Source organism: Mesoplodon bidens (assembly GCF_964165515.1).
Source record: "Mesoplodon bidens genome assembly, chromosome: 15".
Lineage (NCBI taxonomy): Eukaryota > Metazoa > Chordata > Mammalia > Artiodactyla > Ziphiidae > Mesoplodon > Mesoplodon bidens.
In genome coordinates, this window is record NC_138171.1 from 65,785,268 (window position 1) to 65,803,209 (window position 17,942).

Consider the following 17,942-nt stretch of genomic DNA (forward strand, 5'->3'; position numbering starts at 1 on the left):
GCAATGGTTTACAGAATTCATGGAATTATTTTTATCAGTAGGGAAATTAATTAAAACTTTGAATCTTTATTTTGTCTGCATCTTTGCGCACAACCTGCTGGCACAGAAGGAACAGGAAGGTGTCCTCTGGCTGAGACCTGTCGCCCTGCCCCAGATCACAAGGTGTTCCCACGCAGTCCAGGGTCGCCTCGTAGCAGCTCTGCTGTCTTGTCTGTGGGTGTCCTGGGACCCAAGTGTTCAAAGCTGGAAGTTTCTGCCAAAACACCAGGTGGCAGGAGGTCAGGACCTGATCTGCAGGGCGGCAGGTCCCAAGGTGGGCTCAGCCCCAACCCCCAGGCACAACTGACCTGCAGGCTTCACGTAGGGGAGGCCGTGCTGGGTCAGTATGCTTTTAAGTCTTTTGATCTCCTTTGACAGGGCTTTATGTGCCTAGAACAAGAGGTGAAATGGAGCACTCAGGCCCTTGGTGGGAGGCTGGTCCCGGGCCTGGGAGCACTGTCTGTACCTTGTTACAGCTCTCCAGCGTCTGAAACACCAGGCCCTTGGCACCTCCTTCCTGCTGCACTGATTCACTTTGTTCTGGGGTCTTTAAATAACCAGCATCCTCAAAAATCGCCCTGAGCAACTTCTCGTAGCCCTGCAGGTGGGGGACGAGGAGGGAGCACTGCTGCAGCTGCACTGCTCCCTGCCCAGGCGGCGCCCGCCCTGTCGCTCACCTGGGATGTGATCAGCTCATCCGCCAGGTCCTGTTCCACCCGGTCCCACCTCTGCTGCAGGGCCATGGGCAGGGCCGGGTACACTGAGAATCCAACAGAAACCAGACTGAGCAGGGCCCCTCTGCCCCCCACGCCCCCCAGTGCCCCCTGCCGGCCCCAGCGCCCACCTAACAAGGAGTGGGGGTGGCAGACGAGGGGCGTCTCGAACGTCAGTGCGTAGACACAGGTGCTTGGCTCAGACACGTGGGCCAACCGGTTGGTTTTGCCACAGGTGAGCTCCACCTGGTGGGAAACCTTGGTGAGCGGGTGGGGGGAGCGGGCCCCAATCCCACCCTCCCACCCAGCCCACCTTGCTCTGCCGGCTCCGGGAGTGGCAGGAGTCACCGTCCCTCATCCACATGCCCCTGAAGGTGTTGTTGGCGATTTCCCACTCGTGCCAGATGCTGGGGAGGAGCAGAGTGGGTGAGGCTTGGGGGGGGGGGACGATGGACAGGTGGAGCCGCAGCCGCCCCCAGCGCCGCTCACCCGAGGATCCCACTGTAGGCATTCCAGCGGAAGGTCTGCTCGTGCTGCGTCACGTTGTGGAACGGGCAGAGCTCGTACTTGTACCTGGGGGCACAGCGCTGTCAGCGGGGGTCCCAGGCCCTGGCCACGCCTGCCCCTGCCCTCACTCACGTGGACTCCACCAGGCTGAAGCACTTGCCAGAAAGTCTGGAGAGATGCACGGGCCCTGGAAGGGGAGAGCACGGCCTGCTGAGCGTGGTGCAAAGAGCAGGCGTGCAGAAACCCACAGAACCAGGGCCATTTAGGAAAAGATCCAGTAGTTTAAACTTTAAAACTGGAGCAAAACAGTTGGAGCAACATCATCAAAGTACCAGACTAGGAAGCTCCAAGCTCATATCCCTGTGAAAGCATCAAGTGAACCACTAGAAACCAGCTGAGCTAACCCAGTTCTGGAAATCAGGTCTACAGCAATCAAGTGAGCACCACACAGCAAAGCCATCACCCCAGCGTGGTCGTGAGGAGCAGGCTGACCTCATCTGCAACATCCCAGCCTAGCTGGGGGCTGCCGGGAGTACTGGTCTCTGTTTTGCCCAACTCAGATCACCAGGCAGGAAAGGGAGCTGCTCATGAAGGCTGCAGGGGGGCAAGGGGTTATGGTTGGACACACACAACAGGCCATCCAGGACCTGAGGAGCACCCAGCCTGGTGATGAAGGCCGCCCCAGCACGGGGCCAGGCTGCAAAGGAACTGCAGCCTCTTCAAAGGAAAACCCAACAGAACCACCTGGGAAAAGCCCAGGCACTGGACTGATAGAAGACTTCAGTTAAACAAATGTCTGAAATATGCTTAAGGACCTGGAGGGAAACACAAAGAACTAAAGTCTATCAGGCAAATGACATGTAGGCAGAGAGACGAACAGTATCGAAAGGAACCAAAAAAATCTGGAGCTGAAAAATACAACTGAAATAAATCCACAAAAGGGGTTAACAGATTTTGAGCAGAGAAAAGAACCAGTGAAGAGATGGCAGGACACACAGTGGGAGTCCCTGAAGGAAGAGAGGGGCAGAGAGTATCTGAGGAAATGACTCTCCCAACTTGACAAAACACATGAATCTACACATCCAAGCAGCTCACTGAACTCCAAGTACAATAAACTCAGAAAGACCCACACCAAGACACAGAAGAAAACTGTCAAAAACCAAGTCCAAAGCAGCAAGAAGTGACTCATCACATCAAGGGATCCTTAATAAGATTATCTGCCCATTTCTCTGCCACACTTCAGAGGCCAGAAAGCTGTGGGATGGAAGAAAAAACTGTCGACTGAGGAGTCTACAGCCAGGAAACTATCTTCCAAAAATGAGGGCAAAATCAAGACACTCCCAGATAAACAAAAGCTGAGGGATTTCGTTACCACGAGGCCTGCCCTGGAGAGAGTCCTTCCAGTAAAGGCAAATACACTGGCAAACCCAAAGCAGTATGTGATTCTGATCTGCAAATCTACAGGGTTTAAAAAGATGCATAAAAATAATTACAAATCTACATTTAAAGAGATAATTACTGAAATCAATAACAAAGTTGGGGGAGGGACAGAGCTGTACAGAAGTCTTTGAATTTAAACCAATTTCAATCATGTACAAATTAGACTTAACAGCTTTATGATCGTATGTAATCCCCTGGCAACTGTAGAGGAAACAGCTACACAGACTAATACACAAAAGTTAAAAGGACGTCAAAACATGTCACTTAGAAGTAAGTCAACAAAAAGGAATGGAGGGAATGAGAGACAAAAAAACTGTAAGACAAATTTTGCTGTTTTGTTTCCTCTAAATCCTTCCTTATCAATGACTACTTTATTTATTTATTTATTTTTTTTGTGGTACGCGGGCCTCTCACCGCTGTGGCCTCCCCTGTTGTGGAGCACAGGCTCCGGACGCGCAGGCTCAGCGGCCATGGCTCACAGGCCCAGCTGCTCCGCGGCATGTGGGATCTTCCCGGACCGGGGCACGAACCCGTGTCCCCTGCATCGACAGGCGGACTCTCAACCACTGCGCCACCAGGGAAGCCCCAATGACTACTTTAAATGTAAACAGATTAAACTCTCCCATTCAAAAGGCACAGATTGGCCAAATGGGTAAAAAAATGTGATCCAACTATATATACTGTTTGTAAGAGACACATTTAAGATCAAAGACACAAGCAGGCTGAAAGTGAAAGGATGGAAAAAGATATGCAAATAATGAGAGAGCAGGGATGGCCACACTAATATCAGACAAAATAGGCTATCAGGGACTTCCCTGCTGGTCCAGTGGTTAGGAATCTGCCTTCCAATGCAGGGGATGCGGGTTCGATCCCTGGTCAGGGAACTAAGATCCCACATGCCTCAGGGCAACTAAGCCTGCGTGCCACAACTACTGAGCCTGCGTGCCACAACTAGAGAGAGGCCTGTGCTGCAACGAAGAGCCCACTTGCTGCAAAAGATCCCACATGCTGAAATGAAGATCCCTGCCACAACTGTGACCTGACCCGATGCAGTCAAAAAAAAAAAAAAAAAAAAGTATCAGTCAAACACTGTTAAAGGAGATAAAGGAACACATTATTGATAGAAAGGTCCATTCACCAAGATTATAACAATTACAAACATATGGGCACCAAACACCAGAGCTTGAAAACAAAGCAAGCATTGACAACTGAAGGGAGAAACAGGCAGTTCTACAATCCTTGGACATTCAACACCCCGCTTCTAAGGACACAGAGGACCTGAACAACACTAAAACCACCAGACCTAATCGACATATACAGAATATCCCACCCAACAACATCAGAAATTACATTTTTTAAGTGTACGTGGAACATTCTCCAGGACACACCATATGTTAGGCCACTTAATAAACTTAAAAAGACTGAAATCATAGTTTCTTTTCTGAACACAATGGAAATCAGAAATCAATAGCAAAAGCAATGTGGGAAATCCACAAACATATGGAAATTAACACAATCTTAAAGAACCAATGGCTCAAAGAATTCACAAAGGAAACTTGTTTTTGTTTCAAAATATTTTCTAAATACAAGGTACCAAAAATTATCAGATACAGTGAAAGCAATGCTAAGAGGGAAATTAACAGCTGTAAACATATTAAAAACAAGATCGCAAATCAATAACCTAACTTTTACACTTTAAGAAACTAGAGAAAGAAAGCTAGCAAGCTGGACTTCCCTGGCGGTCCAGTGGTTAAGACTCCACACTTCTAATGCAGGGGGTGTGGGTTCAATCCCTGGTTGGGGAACTAAGATCCCACATGCTGCATGGCACAGCAAAAAAAATAACAACAACAACAAAAAAAAACTAGCAAGCAAAAGGAAGAAAATAAAGATTAGAGCAGAGATAAATAAAACAAAGAAAAATCAGTAAAACCAGAAGTTGGTTCTTTGAAAAGATCAACAAAATCGACAAACCTTTAAACTAGATTTACTGTAACAGAAAAGAAGATGGGCTTCCCTGGTGAGGCAGTGGTTAAAAATCCACCTCCCAATGCAAGAGACACGGGTTCAAGCCCTGGTCCGGGAAGATCCCACATGCTGCGGAGCACCTAAGCCCGTGCGCCACAACTACTGAGCCTGCGCTCTAGAGCCCATGAGCCACAACTACTGAAGCAAGCCTGTGCGCCTAGAGCCCATACTCTGCGACAAGAGAAGCCACTGGAATGAGAAGCCCACAACGAAGAGTAGCCCCACTTACCACAACTAGAGAAAGCCCGTGTGCAGCAACAAAGACCCAACACGGCCCAAAAGATTCAAATTACTAAAATCATAAACAAAAGGAGGGACATTACTACCAATTTTACAAAAATAAAAAGGATTACAAGAAAATACTATGAAAACTGAAGAAGGGGGAACACCTCCTGACTCAATTCTATGAGGCCAGCATTCCCCTGATATCAAAGCCAAAAAGATACCTGACAAGAAAGGAAAACTACAGATGTCAACATCCCTTGTGAATGTCAGTGCAAAAATCCTGAACAAAATACTGGCAAACTGAAATCAGCAGCACATTAAAAGGATTCTACAGTGTGAAAAAGTGGGGTTTGTTCCTGGAATGTAAGCATGGTTCAAAATTTTTAAAAAAAACAATTTTTTTTAAATGTAATACACCCCATTAACAGAATAAAGCGGGGGGGAAATTATCATCTAAATTGTTGCAGAAAAAAGCACCTATCAAAATTCAACACTCTAGGGCTTCCCTGGTGGCGCAGTGGTTGAGAGTCCGTCTGCCGATGCAGGGGACCACGGGTTCGTGCCCCGGTCTGGGAGGATCCCACGTGCCGCGGAGCGGCTGGGCCCGTGGGCCATGGCTGCTGAGCCTGCGTGTCCGGAGCCTGTGCTCCGCAACGGGAGAGGCCACAGCAGTGAGAGGCCCGCGTACCGCAAAAAAAAAAAAAAAAAAAAAATTCAACACTCTTTCATGATGAAAACACTCAACAAAGGAGGATTAGGAGGAAACTTCCTCAACGCAATAAAGGCCATATATGCAAAACCCACAGCGAATATCTTACTGAACGGTGAAAGACTGAAAAAGCTTTCCTCCCAAAAGTGGGAAGAACACAAGGAAGCTCTCAGCACTATTCACTATTTGACATTGTACTGGAGGTTCTAGCCAGAGCAATTAGGCAAAAAAAAGGAAAGGCATCCTAATCAGGAAGGAAGAAATAAAATTACAATGCAGTGTTTGCAGATGACATGATCATATATATAGAAAACCCTAAGAGTCCACAGAAATATATTAGAGCTACTAAATTCAGCAAAGTTGTAGGATACAGAAGTGACACTAAAAACCAGTTGTGTTTCTATACAACAACCCAACAGACAGCCCAAAAAGGAAATTCAATGAAACAATTCCAGGGATTTCCCTGGTGGTCCAGTGGTTAAGACTCTGCGCTCCCAAGGCAGGGGGCCCAGGTTCGATCCCTGGTCAGGGAACTAGATCCCACATGCCACAATGAAGATCCCACACGCAGCAACAAAGATGGATTCCCAAAGGACCCCAAATAGTCAAAACTATATTGAAATAGAAAAGTTGAAGGACTCACAATTAGTGATTTCAAAGCTTACTTCAAGGGGAATTCCCTGGTGGTCTAGTGGTTAGGATTTGGTGCTCCCTCTGCCAGGGGTCCAGGTTTGATCCCTGGTTGAGGAACTAAGATCCCACAAGATGCGCAACACAATCAAAAAAAAAAAAACCCCACAAAGCTTACTTCAAAGCTACAGTAATTAAACCAGTGCAATATCAGTATAAAGACAGACATGTAGACCAATGAAACAGAACAGAGAGCCCAGAAACAAACCCTTGAATATATGCTCAAAGGATCTGTCAGGGTGCTGAGACCATTCAGTGGGGGAAAGGACAGACTTTTCAACAAATGGAGTTGGGAAGCTGGATGTTCATATGCACAGGAATGAAAGTGGACCCTTACCTCACACCATGTACAGAAATTAACTTAAAATGGATCAGAGGCTGAAACTACAAAACCTAAGGGGAAATCTTTGACATTGGCTTTGTGCTTTGGAAATGATTTCTTGGATATGACATCAAAGGCAAAGGCACCAAAAGGAAAACTAGATAAATGGGGCTTCAAAATTTAAAAGTTTGCAAGAAAGTGTTGAAAGACAACCTACAGAAAGAAAGTATTTGCAAATCACATTTCTAACACGGGTAATATCCAGAACATATAAAGAACTCCTATTAACGACAGCAATGCCCCAAACAACCCAATTAAAAAAATGGACCAAGGATTACTAGACATTTTTCTGAAAAAGTGAAAAATAAGTAAATACAAATAAAATCCACAATGAGATATCACCTCACATCCATTAGGATGGCTACTATCCAACAACAACAACAACAACAACAGAAAAGAATAAATGTTGGTTAGGATGTGGAGAAACTGAAACCTTTGTGCACTGCTGGCGGGAATGTAAAACGGTTCAGTGCTGTTGAAAACAGTTTGGTGGTTCCTCATAAAGCTTAAGCATAGATTTATATGATACAGCAAATCGACTCTTGGGTATGTGAACTGAAAGCAGGAACTCAGATGCTGCACACCCATGTTCAGATCAGCATTATTCACAGTAACCAAAAAGTAAAAACAACCCAAGTGTACACTGACAGATGAATAAGCAGAATGTAGTATATATGTGCAATGGAATATTATTCAGCCTTAAAAAGGAAGGAAATCCTGCCATATAAATGAACCTTCAAGATATTGTGCTAAATGAAACACGCCAGTCACAAAAGGACAAGAATTATATGATTCCACTTACATGAGGTACTTAGTTCATTTGAGCTGCTATAACAAAATACCACTGGGTAATTTTACAACTACAGAAATTTATTTTTCACAGTTCTGCGGGGGTTTGAAGCCCAAGATCAGGGCACCAGCACAGTCGAGTACTAGTTCACAGAGGGTGCCTTCTCACTGTGTCTTCACATGGTAGAAGGGACTAGGGATCTCTGGAGCCTCTTTATATTATAAGGGCATCAATCCCATTCTTGAGGGCTCCACCCTCATGACTTAAGCATCTTCCAAAGACCTCAACTCCTAACACCATCATCTTTTTCAGTTACGATTTCAACCTGTGTACACACAGTGACCACAGCAGGGATCTAGAGTCATTAAATTCATAGAGACAGAAAGTAGAATGTCGGGGGCCAGAGGCTGGGAGGGGTGAGGAGTTGTTTAATGGGGACAGAGGTTCAGTTTGGGAAGGTGAAAAAGTTCTGAGGATGATAGAGGTGATGTTTGCCCAACAATATGGATGTGCTTAATGCCTCTTAACTGAACATCTAATAAGGGTTAAAATGGTAAATTTTATGTATATTTTACCACAGTAAAAAGAGGGCAATTCATATTTTCTTATACTAGCAAAAAGAAACACCAGAATACTAAACATAAAATAACAACAAACAGAATCAAGGCAGTATGGGACTTCCCTGGTGGTACAGTAGTTAAGAATCCACCTGCCAGTGCAGGGGCCGCAGGTTCGATCCCTGGTCTGGGAAGATCCCACATGCCTCGAAGCAACTAAGCCATGCACCACAACTACTGAGCCTGCATGCCTAGAGCCCGTGCTCCGCAACAAGAGAAGCCACTGCCATGAGAAGCCCACGCACCGCAACAAAGAGTAGCCCCTGCTCGCTGCCACTAGAGAAAGCCCACGTGCAGCAATGAAGACCCAATGCAGCCAGATAAATACATACATACATACATACAAAGAATCAAGGCAGTACGGCACTGGCATAAAAACAGGGGGTCCAGAAATAAAGCCACACATATACAGTCAATTAATTTACAACAAAGGAGCCAAGGATATACAATGAGGAAAGGATAGTCTCTTCAATAAACGGTGGTTAAACTGGACCACTATCTTTCACCATACACAAAAATTTAAGTTGAATGTAAGACCAGAAACTATGAAACTCCTAGAAGAAAACATAGGTGGTAAGCTCTTTGACATCGGTCTCAGTGATGATTTTCAAAATCTGACTCCACAAACAAAAGCAAAAATAAACAAATGGGACAATATCTAACTACAAAGGTCTGCACAGCCAAGGAAACCATCAACAAAATGAAAGGCAGCCTACTGAATGGGATAAAACATCTAGCAAATCATATACATAAGGGGCTAATATCCAAAATGTATAAAGAACTCACACAATTCAATAGCAAAAAAACAATCCAATTAAAAAATGGGCAGAGGGTCTAAATAGACATTTTTCCAAAGAAAACAAAGAGATGGCCAACAGGCACATGAAAAGATGCTCAACATCATTAACCATCAGGGAAATGCAAATCAAAACCACAATGAGATATCACCTCACACCTGTCGGAACAGCCACTATAAAGAAGACAAATAACAAGTGTCGGCGAGGATGTGGAGAAAAGGAAAACTTGCACACTGTTGGTAGGAGTGGAAATTGGTGCGGCCACTATGGAAAACAGGATGGAGGTTCCCACCAAAATTAAATATAGAACTACCATATAATCCAGCAATTCCACTTCTGGGTATTTATCCAAAGAAAACAAAATCACTAACTCGGAAAGATACCTCCACCCCGCTGTTCACAGCAGCATTATTTACAATAGTCAAGATATGGAAATTACCTAAGTGTCCATTGATGGATAAAGAAGGGGTACACATATACAACAGAGTATTATTCAGCCATAAAACAAGAAATTGCCATCTGCAACATGGATGGACCTTTAGGGCATTATCCTAAGTGAAATATGTCAGAGAAAGACAAATACATTATGATCTCACTTATGTGGAAAACAAAACACCAAGCTTATAGATACAAAGAACAGATCAGTGTTTGCCAGAAGCAGGGGATTGGGGGAGACACAAAGTGAGTGAAAATGGTCAAAAGATACAAACTTCCAGTAATAAATAAGTCCTGAGGATATAATGTACAGCACAGTGACTACAGTTAATAATATTGAATTGCATATCTGAAGGTTGCTAAGAAAGGAAATCTTTTTTTTTAAATTGAAGTATAGTCGATTTACAATGTTGTGCTAAATTTCTGCTGTACAGAAAAGTGATTCAGTTATACATATATATACATTCTTTTCCATTATGCTTTATCATAGGATATTGAATATAGTTCTCTGTGCTACACAGTAGGACCTTGTTGTTTACCCATTCTGTATATAAAAGCTTACATCTGCTAACCCCAAACTCCCACTCCATTTCTCCCCCAACACCCCCCCCTTAGCAACCACAACTCTGTTCTCTATGTCTGAGTCTGTTTCTGTTGTGTAGATATATTCATTTGTGTCATATTTAGATTCCACATATAAGTGATATCATATGGTATTTGTCTTTCTCTTTCTGGCTTAACTTCACTTAGTATGACAATCTCTAGTTGCATCCACGTTGCTACAAATGGCATTATTTCGTTCTTTTTTTTATAGCTGAGTAGTATTACATTGTATATATGTACCACATCTTAAGAAAGTAAATCTTAAACATCCTATCCAAAGAAGATATACAGATGGCCAAGAAGCACATGAAAAGCTGCTCAACATCACTAATTATTAGAGAAATGCAAATCAAAACTACAATGAGGTATCACCTCCCACCGGTTAGAATGGGCATCATCAGAAAATCTACAAGTGCTGGAGAGGGTGTGGAGAAAAGGGAATCCTCTTGCACCGTTGGTGGGAATGTAAACTGATACAGCCACTATGGAGAACAGTATGGAGGTTCCTTAAAAAACTAAAAATAGAATTACCATATGACCCAGCAATCTTAACTACTGGGCATATACCCAGAGAAAACCATAATTCAAAAAGACACATGCACCCCAGTGTTCACTGCAGCACTGTTTACAAGAGCCAGTTCATGGAAGCAACCTAAATGTGCCATCGACAGACGAATGGATAAAGAAGATGTGGTACATACATACAATGGAACATTACTCAGCCACAAAAAGGAACGAAATTGGGTCATTTGTAGAGACGTGGATGGACCTAGAGACGGTCATAGGGTGAAATAAGTCAAAAAAACCAAATATCGTATATTAACGCATATATGTGGAATCTAGAAAAATGGTTACAGATGAACTGGTTTGCAAGGCAAAAATAGAGACACACGGCTTCCCTGGTGGTGCAGTGGATAGGAATTTGCCTGCCAATGCAGGGGACACAGGTTCGATCCCTGGTCTGGGAGGATCCCACATGCCATGGAGCAACTAGGCCCGTGCACCATGACTGCTGAGCCTGCGTTCTGGAGCCCGTGAGCCACAGCTACTGAAGCCTGCGTGTCTAGAGCTCTGCAACGGGAGAGGCCACCGCAATGAGGGGCCCATGCAACGCAACGCAATGAGGAGTGGCCCCTGCTCGCCGCAGCTGGAGAGGGCCCATGCACAGCAATGAAGACTCAACACAGCCGAAAATAAATGAATTTTTTTAAAAAAGAGACACAGATGTAGAGAACATATGGACACCAAGGGGGGAAAGTGGGGGTGGGATGAAGTGGGAGATTGGGATTGACATGTATACACTAATATGTATAAAATAGATAAGTAATAAAAACCTGCTGTATAAAAAAAACTTTTTTAAAAATCTTAAACATCTTCATCACAAGAAGAAAAAAAGTTTTTGGTAACTATGTGTGGTGTCAGAGAATAACTAGACTTATTCCCATCATTTTGCAAAATACACAAATAGTGGATCATTATGTTGTATACCTGAAACTAATATGTCAGTTATACCTTAAAACAAACAAACAAACAGCAAATGGCCCTGGACAGGGAGCACAAGGCAGGAAGGAGAGCTCGGGGCGTATTTGTCCTAAGGTTTACATGTGAACCACGTAGGCATGCTAATGTGCTCAAAGGTAAAATGAAAGGATGACATTAAAGCCCCTACAGCTGAAATCAAAGCAAATGAACCGAACTATACATAGTAACGTCACTTCACCGGAAGAAGAATCACTCTCAGTGACTTAAGAACAAGTACTGTTAATGAGTTAATAGCAGTAATGCCATATTAGTTTTCAGGCCATTATATATGTGCTGTAGAATAGAGCAAATGACCATGTGATGATACCAGGTATCAGAAGCCACAGCCACTAACATGGGACCAAGTCTCCTACAGATCCCACTGTAGAGAACGTCTGAAGGCCTGAGGCTGTGGAGGGGACTGAGGGGCGGCGGTGGCGGGGGCAGCTTGGAAGAAGAGGGCACTGATTCCTGTGGGTTCCCGCCTGGGGCAGGCAATGGCATAACCCGCCCCAGTCTCTGGCCATAGGATCTGGGACAGAGGGAGCCGACCCAGCAGCTGGAAAGCGTGGGGTGGTATCAAAAAGGACGGCGGGGGTGGAGGGAGGGAAGCCTGCCCAGCTCTCTGGCTGAGCCCTGCATGCATGAACCACGGGCAGGGAGGTTGGTCCTGGGTGAGCTCCGCCCAGCCAGCTGCCTCAGCCCACCGCATTCTCCCAAGGGGAGAGCCGGGGCAAGGGTGTATCCAAAAGTATCAGACATACAACAAAGCAGGCAAATGCGACCCACCCCCCCCAAGAGAACAAACATAGAAGACTGACCCCAACAAACACAGATGATGTTGGAAGTAGAAGAGGATTTTAAAGCAGCTATTGCAACTATGTTCCAGGGTGTAAAGTAAAACACGGTAATAAAGAGATAGTGAATCTCAGCAGATAAATAGAAATTAGAAAAAGAACAGAAACTCTAGAAATTTAAAAAGTCAGAAATAATTAGCAATTTAAATCCAGCAATATATAAAACATATGTATTCACTGTGCCCAAGTGGAGCTTACTCCAAGAACACAGTGTTGGCTCAACATTCAAAAACCAATGCTACCCACTATGTAAACAGCCTAAATGAGAAAACCCATCATCCTCTTGATAGGTTTTTAAAAAAGCATTTGATAGAACCCAACACCCATTCATGGTAAAACCTCAGCAACCAGGAACAGCAGGGAAGGTCCTCCACCTGAGAAGGGGCTACAAATGCCCCTCTGCAGACCCTGAACTGAAGGTGGGAGACCGAGGCCAGGTTGGGGGGACGCCTCTCCCCACTGCTCTCCCGAAATTGGAGGCCCAGCCAGGGTGAAGGCACACAACTGTACTCCAGCTAATAGATGAAGAAACGTTAAACACCACGGGAATGCAATGAACAAAATCTAGAATGTGGGAAACAAGAGACCCAGTTTCCTCAAGGCAAGGAAATGGAGGGCATCTACAGATTCAAGGAAACTGAAGCACACGTGGGTGTGTGTCAAGCACACACAACACACAGAGCTTCCATACTGACTCAGACAAACCAACCACCTATTAAAAATTATGATACTGGGGCTTCCCAGGTGGCACAGTGGTTGAGGATCCACCTGCCAATGCAGGGGACACGGGTTCGATCCCTGGCCCGGGAAGATCCCACATGCCACAGAGCAACTAAGCTCGTGTGCCACAACTACTGAGCCTGTGCTCTAGAGCCCATGAGCCACAAATACTGAGCCTGCATGCCGCAACTACTGAAGCCCACACGCCTAGAGCCCATGCTCCACAACGAGAGAAGCCACTGCAATGAGAAGCCCGCGCACCGCAACGAAGAGTAGCCCCCGCTCGCCGCAACTAGAGAAAGCCTGCGCGCAGCAACGAAGACCCAACACAGCCAAAAATAAATAAATAAATAAATAAATTTATATTAAAAAATTATGACAGTATTAGCAACATACGGAAACACAGAGGGGATTTTTGCTGCTTGATACTGTGGCTATGCCCTTGAAGAGACGCATACCAAAATATTTACAAATGAAATAAGTTGTGGGAAATTTGTTTCAAAGTAACTGCGGTGGCAGGGTGAGGGTCGGGGCTGGGTGAGGGTGCCTGGTGCCTCACATACCCTTTCTCCACTTTTGCATGCGCTTGAAATTGTAACACTATTTTTTTTAAAGTTAAGGAAAAAACAAAAGTAAAAATATGTATGGCAAGCACTAAAACTGAACACAAACAGAAACGATATGGATCCAACTGCAAGTCAGATTGATGACAGAGAAAACAATGACCTGGTGAAGGTTGGACCACAGTGCCCTGCTGTCCATCTCTGGCTGGATACACTCCAAAATAAACTGCAAGAAAACCTCACTCACTCGTTTCATGGTTAGTAGTAATATTGCTATTTTAAATCTGAAACTATTTTATGTAAATTATAGGAAAAAGCCAGTAAATATATTTATGTGACTAAAGAACCCAGCTTTTTAGTGTTAAGGGAAAAGACAGGAGTAGAAAATAAAGGGGAGGGCTTCCCTGGTGGCGCAGTTGTTAAGAATCCACCTGCCAATGCAGCCCTGTTCCGGGAAGATCCCACATGCTGCCGAGCAACTAAGCCCGTGAGCTAAAACTGTTGAGCCCGCGTGCCACAACTATTGAAGCTCGCGTGCCTAGAGCCCATGCTCCGCAATAAGAGAAGCCACCGCAATGAGAAGCCTGCGCACCACAACAAAGAGTAGCTCTCCACAACTAGAGAAAGCCCATGCACAGCAATGAAGACCCAATGCAGCCAAAATAAATAAATTATTTAAAAAAGTAAAAAAAAGAAAAGGGGAAAATAAAAACCCTGTAATACTGCATTTCAATTTGAAACTTAAAATCACATAGATTTCATCTATTCTTCCAGCACAAACACATCTATGTGTGTGTATGTGTGTGCATGCTTTCTACCTTGAAATAATCATAAACTTATAACCGTAGTACATCACCAAAACTAGGAAATTGACGTTGGCACAATACAACCAACTAGACTACAAACCGTACTCGGATTTCAGTTTTTGTATGTGTTCAGCAATAAGAAAAAGCTACTGATACATGCAACAACAGAGATGAATCCCAAAAACATGATGCTGAGGAAGACTCCAGACGTGGAAGTGTATGCTGACTTGCTCAGCTGAAATCCAAGCACGGATGACACTATTCTAAAGCAACAGAAGCCAGAGAGTGATGGGTGGGGGATTTAAAAGGGACACATAGGAATCTTCTGGGTGATGGAAATGTTCTCAGTCTTGTTTGTGGGTGGTGATTACATGCATGTGCTCAATTTACAAACTTTATCAAACTGAACATGTCAACTATACCTCAGTAAAAACAGGGTTTAAATCTGAGCCAATAATGATGTTCAAAAAGGAGAGAGAGGGCTTCCCTGGCGGCGCAGTGGTTGAGAGTCTGCCTGCCAATGCAGGGGACACGGGTTCGTGCCCTGGTCTGGGAAGATCCCACATGCCGTGGAGCTGCTGGGCTCGTGAGCCATGGCCGCTGAGCCTGCGCTCCGCAACGGGAGAGGCCACAACAGTGAGAGGCCCGCGTACCGCAAAAAAAAAAAAAAAAAAAAAAAAAAAAAGGAGAGAGAAAGAAAGGGGGGGAAAAGGAACACTCCTCTTTACCAGAGACCACCAGCCAACAATAAATGCAGAAGGCATGAGAGAAGCAGAGCTCTGCACTCCTCTATCCCATCAGACTGAACCAGGAGGCCACCAGGGGCAGCACGTCCACTCAGCACCAAAGGCGTGCTCACAGACGGCACACTGAGGGCAGAGAGAGAAACCTGCCTCCCACCGCTAGACCCTGGCAGCACTCAGCCGCAGTCGACTGCAGCCCTCTGACACGATGCCTACCTACAAAGTATTTGTGCCCAAACTGCTTACCCTGACTGTAATCAAGCTTCCAGGCCATTTACAGAATACACTGGGGAAAGCAGAACAAGTTAATGACCTCACAAACCAGACAGATCTGGTCAAACATCCTGTAAGACAACTGGCCCGGCACATAACCCCTTGACCGATTCCCGTGTGGGGTGGGTCCTGGGACAGCTGTAGAAGGCATTCCTGAGACAACAGGGAAATGTGGATGTGAATTGATTATATTATAGAATTTCTGCTAACTTGGGGAGTGGGAGATCCATACTGTGAATATTTAGGAATAAAACGTCATGATGTCTGTAGCTGACTTTCAAATGGTTCAGCAAAGTGAAAGTTCACTTTTTTCAAAGTGAAAACGAGAAGAAGATAAAGCAAGCATGGCAAAATGTCAACTCTTGTACTGAGGCGGAGAGTATGCTGCTGTTCACAGCCACATTCCTCCATTTTTCTATTCAGTATTTTCACAGTAAAAAGCTGGAATCGTTTAGCGTGAAAGCTCACAGCTGTACCCTCTATCTCTGATCTCACCGTACCCCTGCGGCCAATGCCTCTGGCCCTGGCATCCTTGCTCAAGGCCTTTATTTGGCCACTCCTTTTGCTAGATCCCTCTTCCCCAGATATTCACATCCCTTACTCCTGTTCCCCTTCAACTTCTGAACAAAATTTCACTTCTCAGTCTTTTCCTGAACCCATTTAAAACGGCAATCCCCAAAACAACCCCCCCAAACACTCACTCTTCTCTGCTTTCCATACCTACAGAGTGTTTTTCACCATCAAGCATTCTACATTTTATCTACTTTTTTGTTTATGGCCTACCTACCCCATTAGAGTGTCAACTCCACGAGGACACTGTATGTTTTGTTCATTTCTACATCCCCAGCACAGACACACCCTGACATGTGGTAGTATTCAAGAAAAAAAGATCTTGGGACTTCCCTTGTGGTGCAGTGGTTAAGAATCTGCCTGCCAATGCAGGGGACACGGGTTCGAGCCCTTGTCCGGGAAGACCCCACATGCCGCGGAGCAACTAAGCCTGTGTGCCACAACTACTGAGCCCGCGTGCCACAACTACTGAAGCCTGCGCTCCTAGAGCCTGTGCTCCGCAACAAGAGAAGCCACTGCAATGAGAAGTGTGCACACCGCAACTAACAGTAGACCCCAATCTCCACAACTAGAGAAAGTCCGCACACAGCAACGAAGACCCAACGCCAAAAAAATTCTTGGATTTTTGTTTGTTATATTTAATACTCATTGAACAATCCAGCAGTTCCACTTCTTAGATCCTGTCTCAGGAAACCACTCACAGAAGGGTAGAAGGAGACAGTCCCTGGAGGGATGTTCTCCTCAGCAATGTTTCTAGTGACCAAAACCCATAAACCATAAACAACACTTTGCTGGACAACAAAAGAATGCAGAGCCATCCTATGGAATACCAAACACCAAGTGAAAAGAGTGAAGACCCACATCCACCGTGAAGAAACACCGTGAGCGGCAACAGCAAATGAGCACACCTGTATAGTACTCCTGCTCAAAAAAAGGCAAACACGCGGAGCAGCTGGGCCCGTGAGCCACGGCCGCTGAGCCTGCGCGTCCGGAGCCTGTGCTCCGCAACGGGAGAGGCCACAGCAATGAGAGGCCCGCGTACCACAAAAAAAAAAAGGCAAACATCACAAAAAAAATTGACACAAACACACACACAAAACTACACGTTTTTTTCTTGTAAAAGCATAAAAAACATTTGGAAAGACAAACACCGAACTGTAACAAAAATCACCTCTAGCGAATAAAATTAAGGACTATATCCGGGAAAACTACTCAACTTGGTACAATCACAGTCTGGAATGTTAGCGCGCACTTAAAAATAATTTTATAACTACTGACAAACGACAACATGATCCTCCAGGCCCTAACTTTCAGGGCCCCTCATCCGAGGCCTCCCTCCCTCCCTGGCCCCCCTGGAGCAGGCTCCCGAGAGCTGACGCGGCCCACCGGTCGGGAAGCCAGGCCAGCTCCCTGCTCCCTCCCAGGCCCCCAGCACGCCCGCGGCCAGGGCCCCGAACTCACCAGACACGGGAGAAGGATCCCTCCTGGGCTGGAGGCGACTGGTCTGGGGTAGGAACGGGTTGTTGAGCCTGAGAGAAGCGGCACAGTCAGGGGGAACCGGGCCCGGACCGCCGCGGGAACCCCCCGCCGCCGCTCCCCGCGAGGCCGCTCACCCGAACGTGTTGGGCTCCTCCACCACCTTCATCTTGGCGGCACCTGCGAGCGCGGGCCCTACGGGGAACAGGCAGTGAGGAGGCGGGCGTGTGGCGGGGGCGCGGGGACGGGGAGAAGAGGGCTCCGGGACGCAGGGGCCTGGGCATGGGTGGAGGGGCGCGGGCGTCGGCAGCCCGGACACTAACCATGCGCTGCGAGCCCGAGCAGCAGCAGCACGAAACGCGCCAACCTTGCCACCATCTCGCGCCGCCGCCGTCGCCGCCGTCGCCGCGCGTGCTCACGTGAGCGCCCTTGTCACAT

The 17,942-nt window shown here is 45.9% G+C and overlaps 1 protein-coding gene across 2 annotated transcripts; it reads right to left on the minus strand.

Annotated features, from left to right (window-relative positions):
- Positions 1–46: 46 nt before the first annotated feature.
- GNPTG (N-acetylglucosamine-1-phosphate transferase subunit gamma) lies at positions 47–17,918 on the minus strand. 2 transcript variants are annotated; one of them, XM_081257711.1, is made up of 11 exons: positions 17,828–17,918; positions 17,642–17,699; positions 17,490–17,557; positions 1,392–1,446; positions 1,242–1,325; positions 1,066–1,159; positions 884–998; positions 717–799; positions 506–637; positions 348–429; positions 47–253 (listed from the first exon to the last, which is right to left on the minus strand). In XM_081257711.1, the coding sequence occupies exons 1-11, from the start codon at positions 17,880–17,882 to the stop codon at positions 156–158; spliced, it is 924 nt and encodes a 307-aa protein (XP_081113837.1). In that variant the 5' UTR covers positions 17,883–17,918; the 3' UTR covers positions 47–155. The 2 variants fall into 2 exon arrangements, with proteins under 2 accessions (XP_081113837.1, XP_081113836.1); XM_081257710.1 differs by having other exon boundaries at positions 884–1,010.
- Positions 17,919–17,942: the final 24 nt, after the last annotated feature.

Bases quoted from the DNA above. Each gene is read 5' to 3' on its own strand.
- GNPTG (XM_081257710.1), bottom strand. From the start codon at position 17,882: ATGGTGGCAAGGTTGGCGCGTTTCGTGCTGCTGCTGCTCGGGCTCGCA. The intron at 17,700-17,827 runs GTTAGTGTCCGG...TGTTCCCCGTAG, and splicing joins GCTCGGGCTCGCAGCGCATG to GGCCCGCGCTCGCAGGTGCC. The intron at 430-505 runs GTACAGACAGTG...CTCTTGTTCTAG, and splicing joins CGCTGGAGAGCTGTAACAAG to GCACATAAAGCCCTGTCAAA.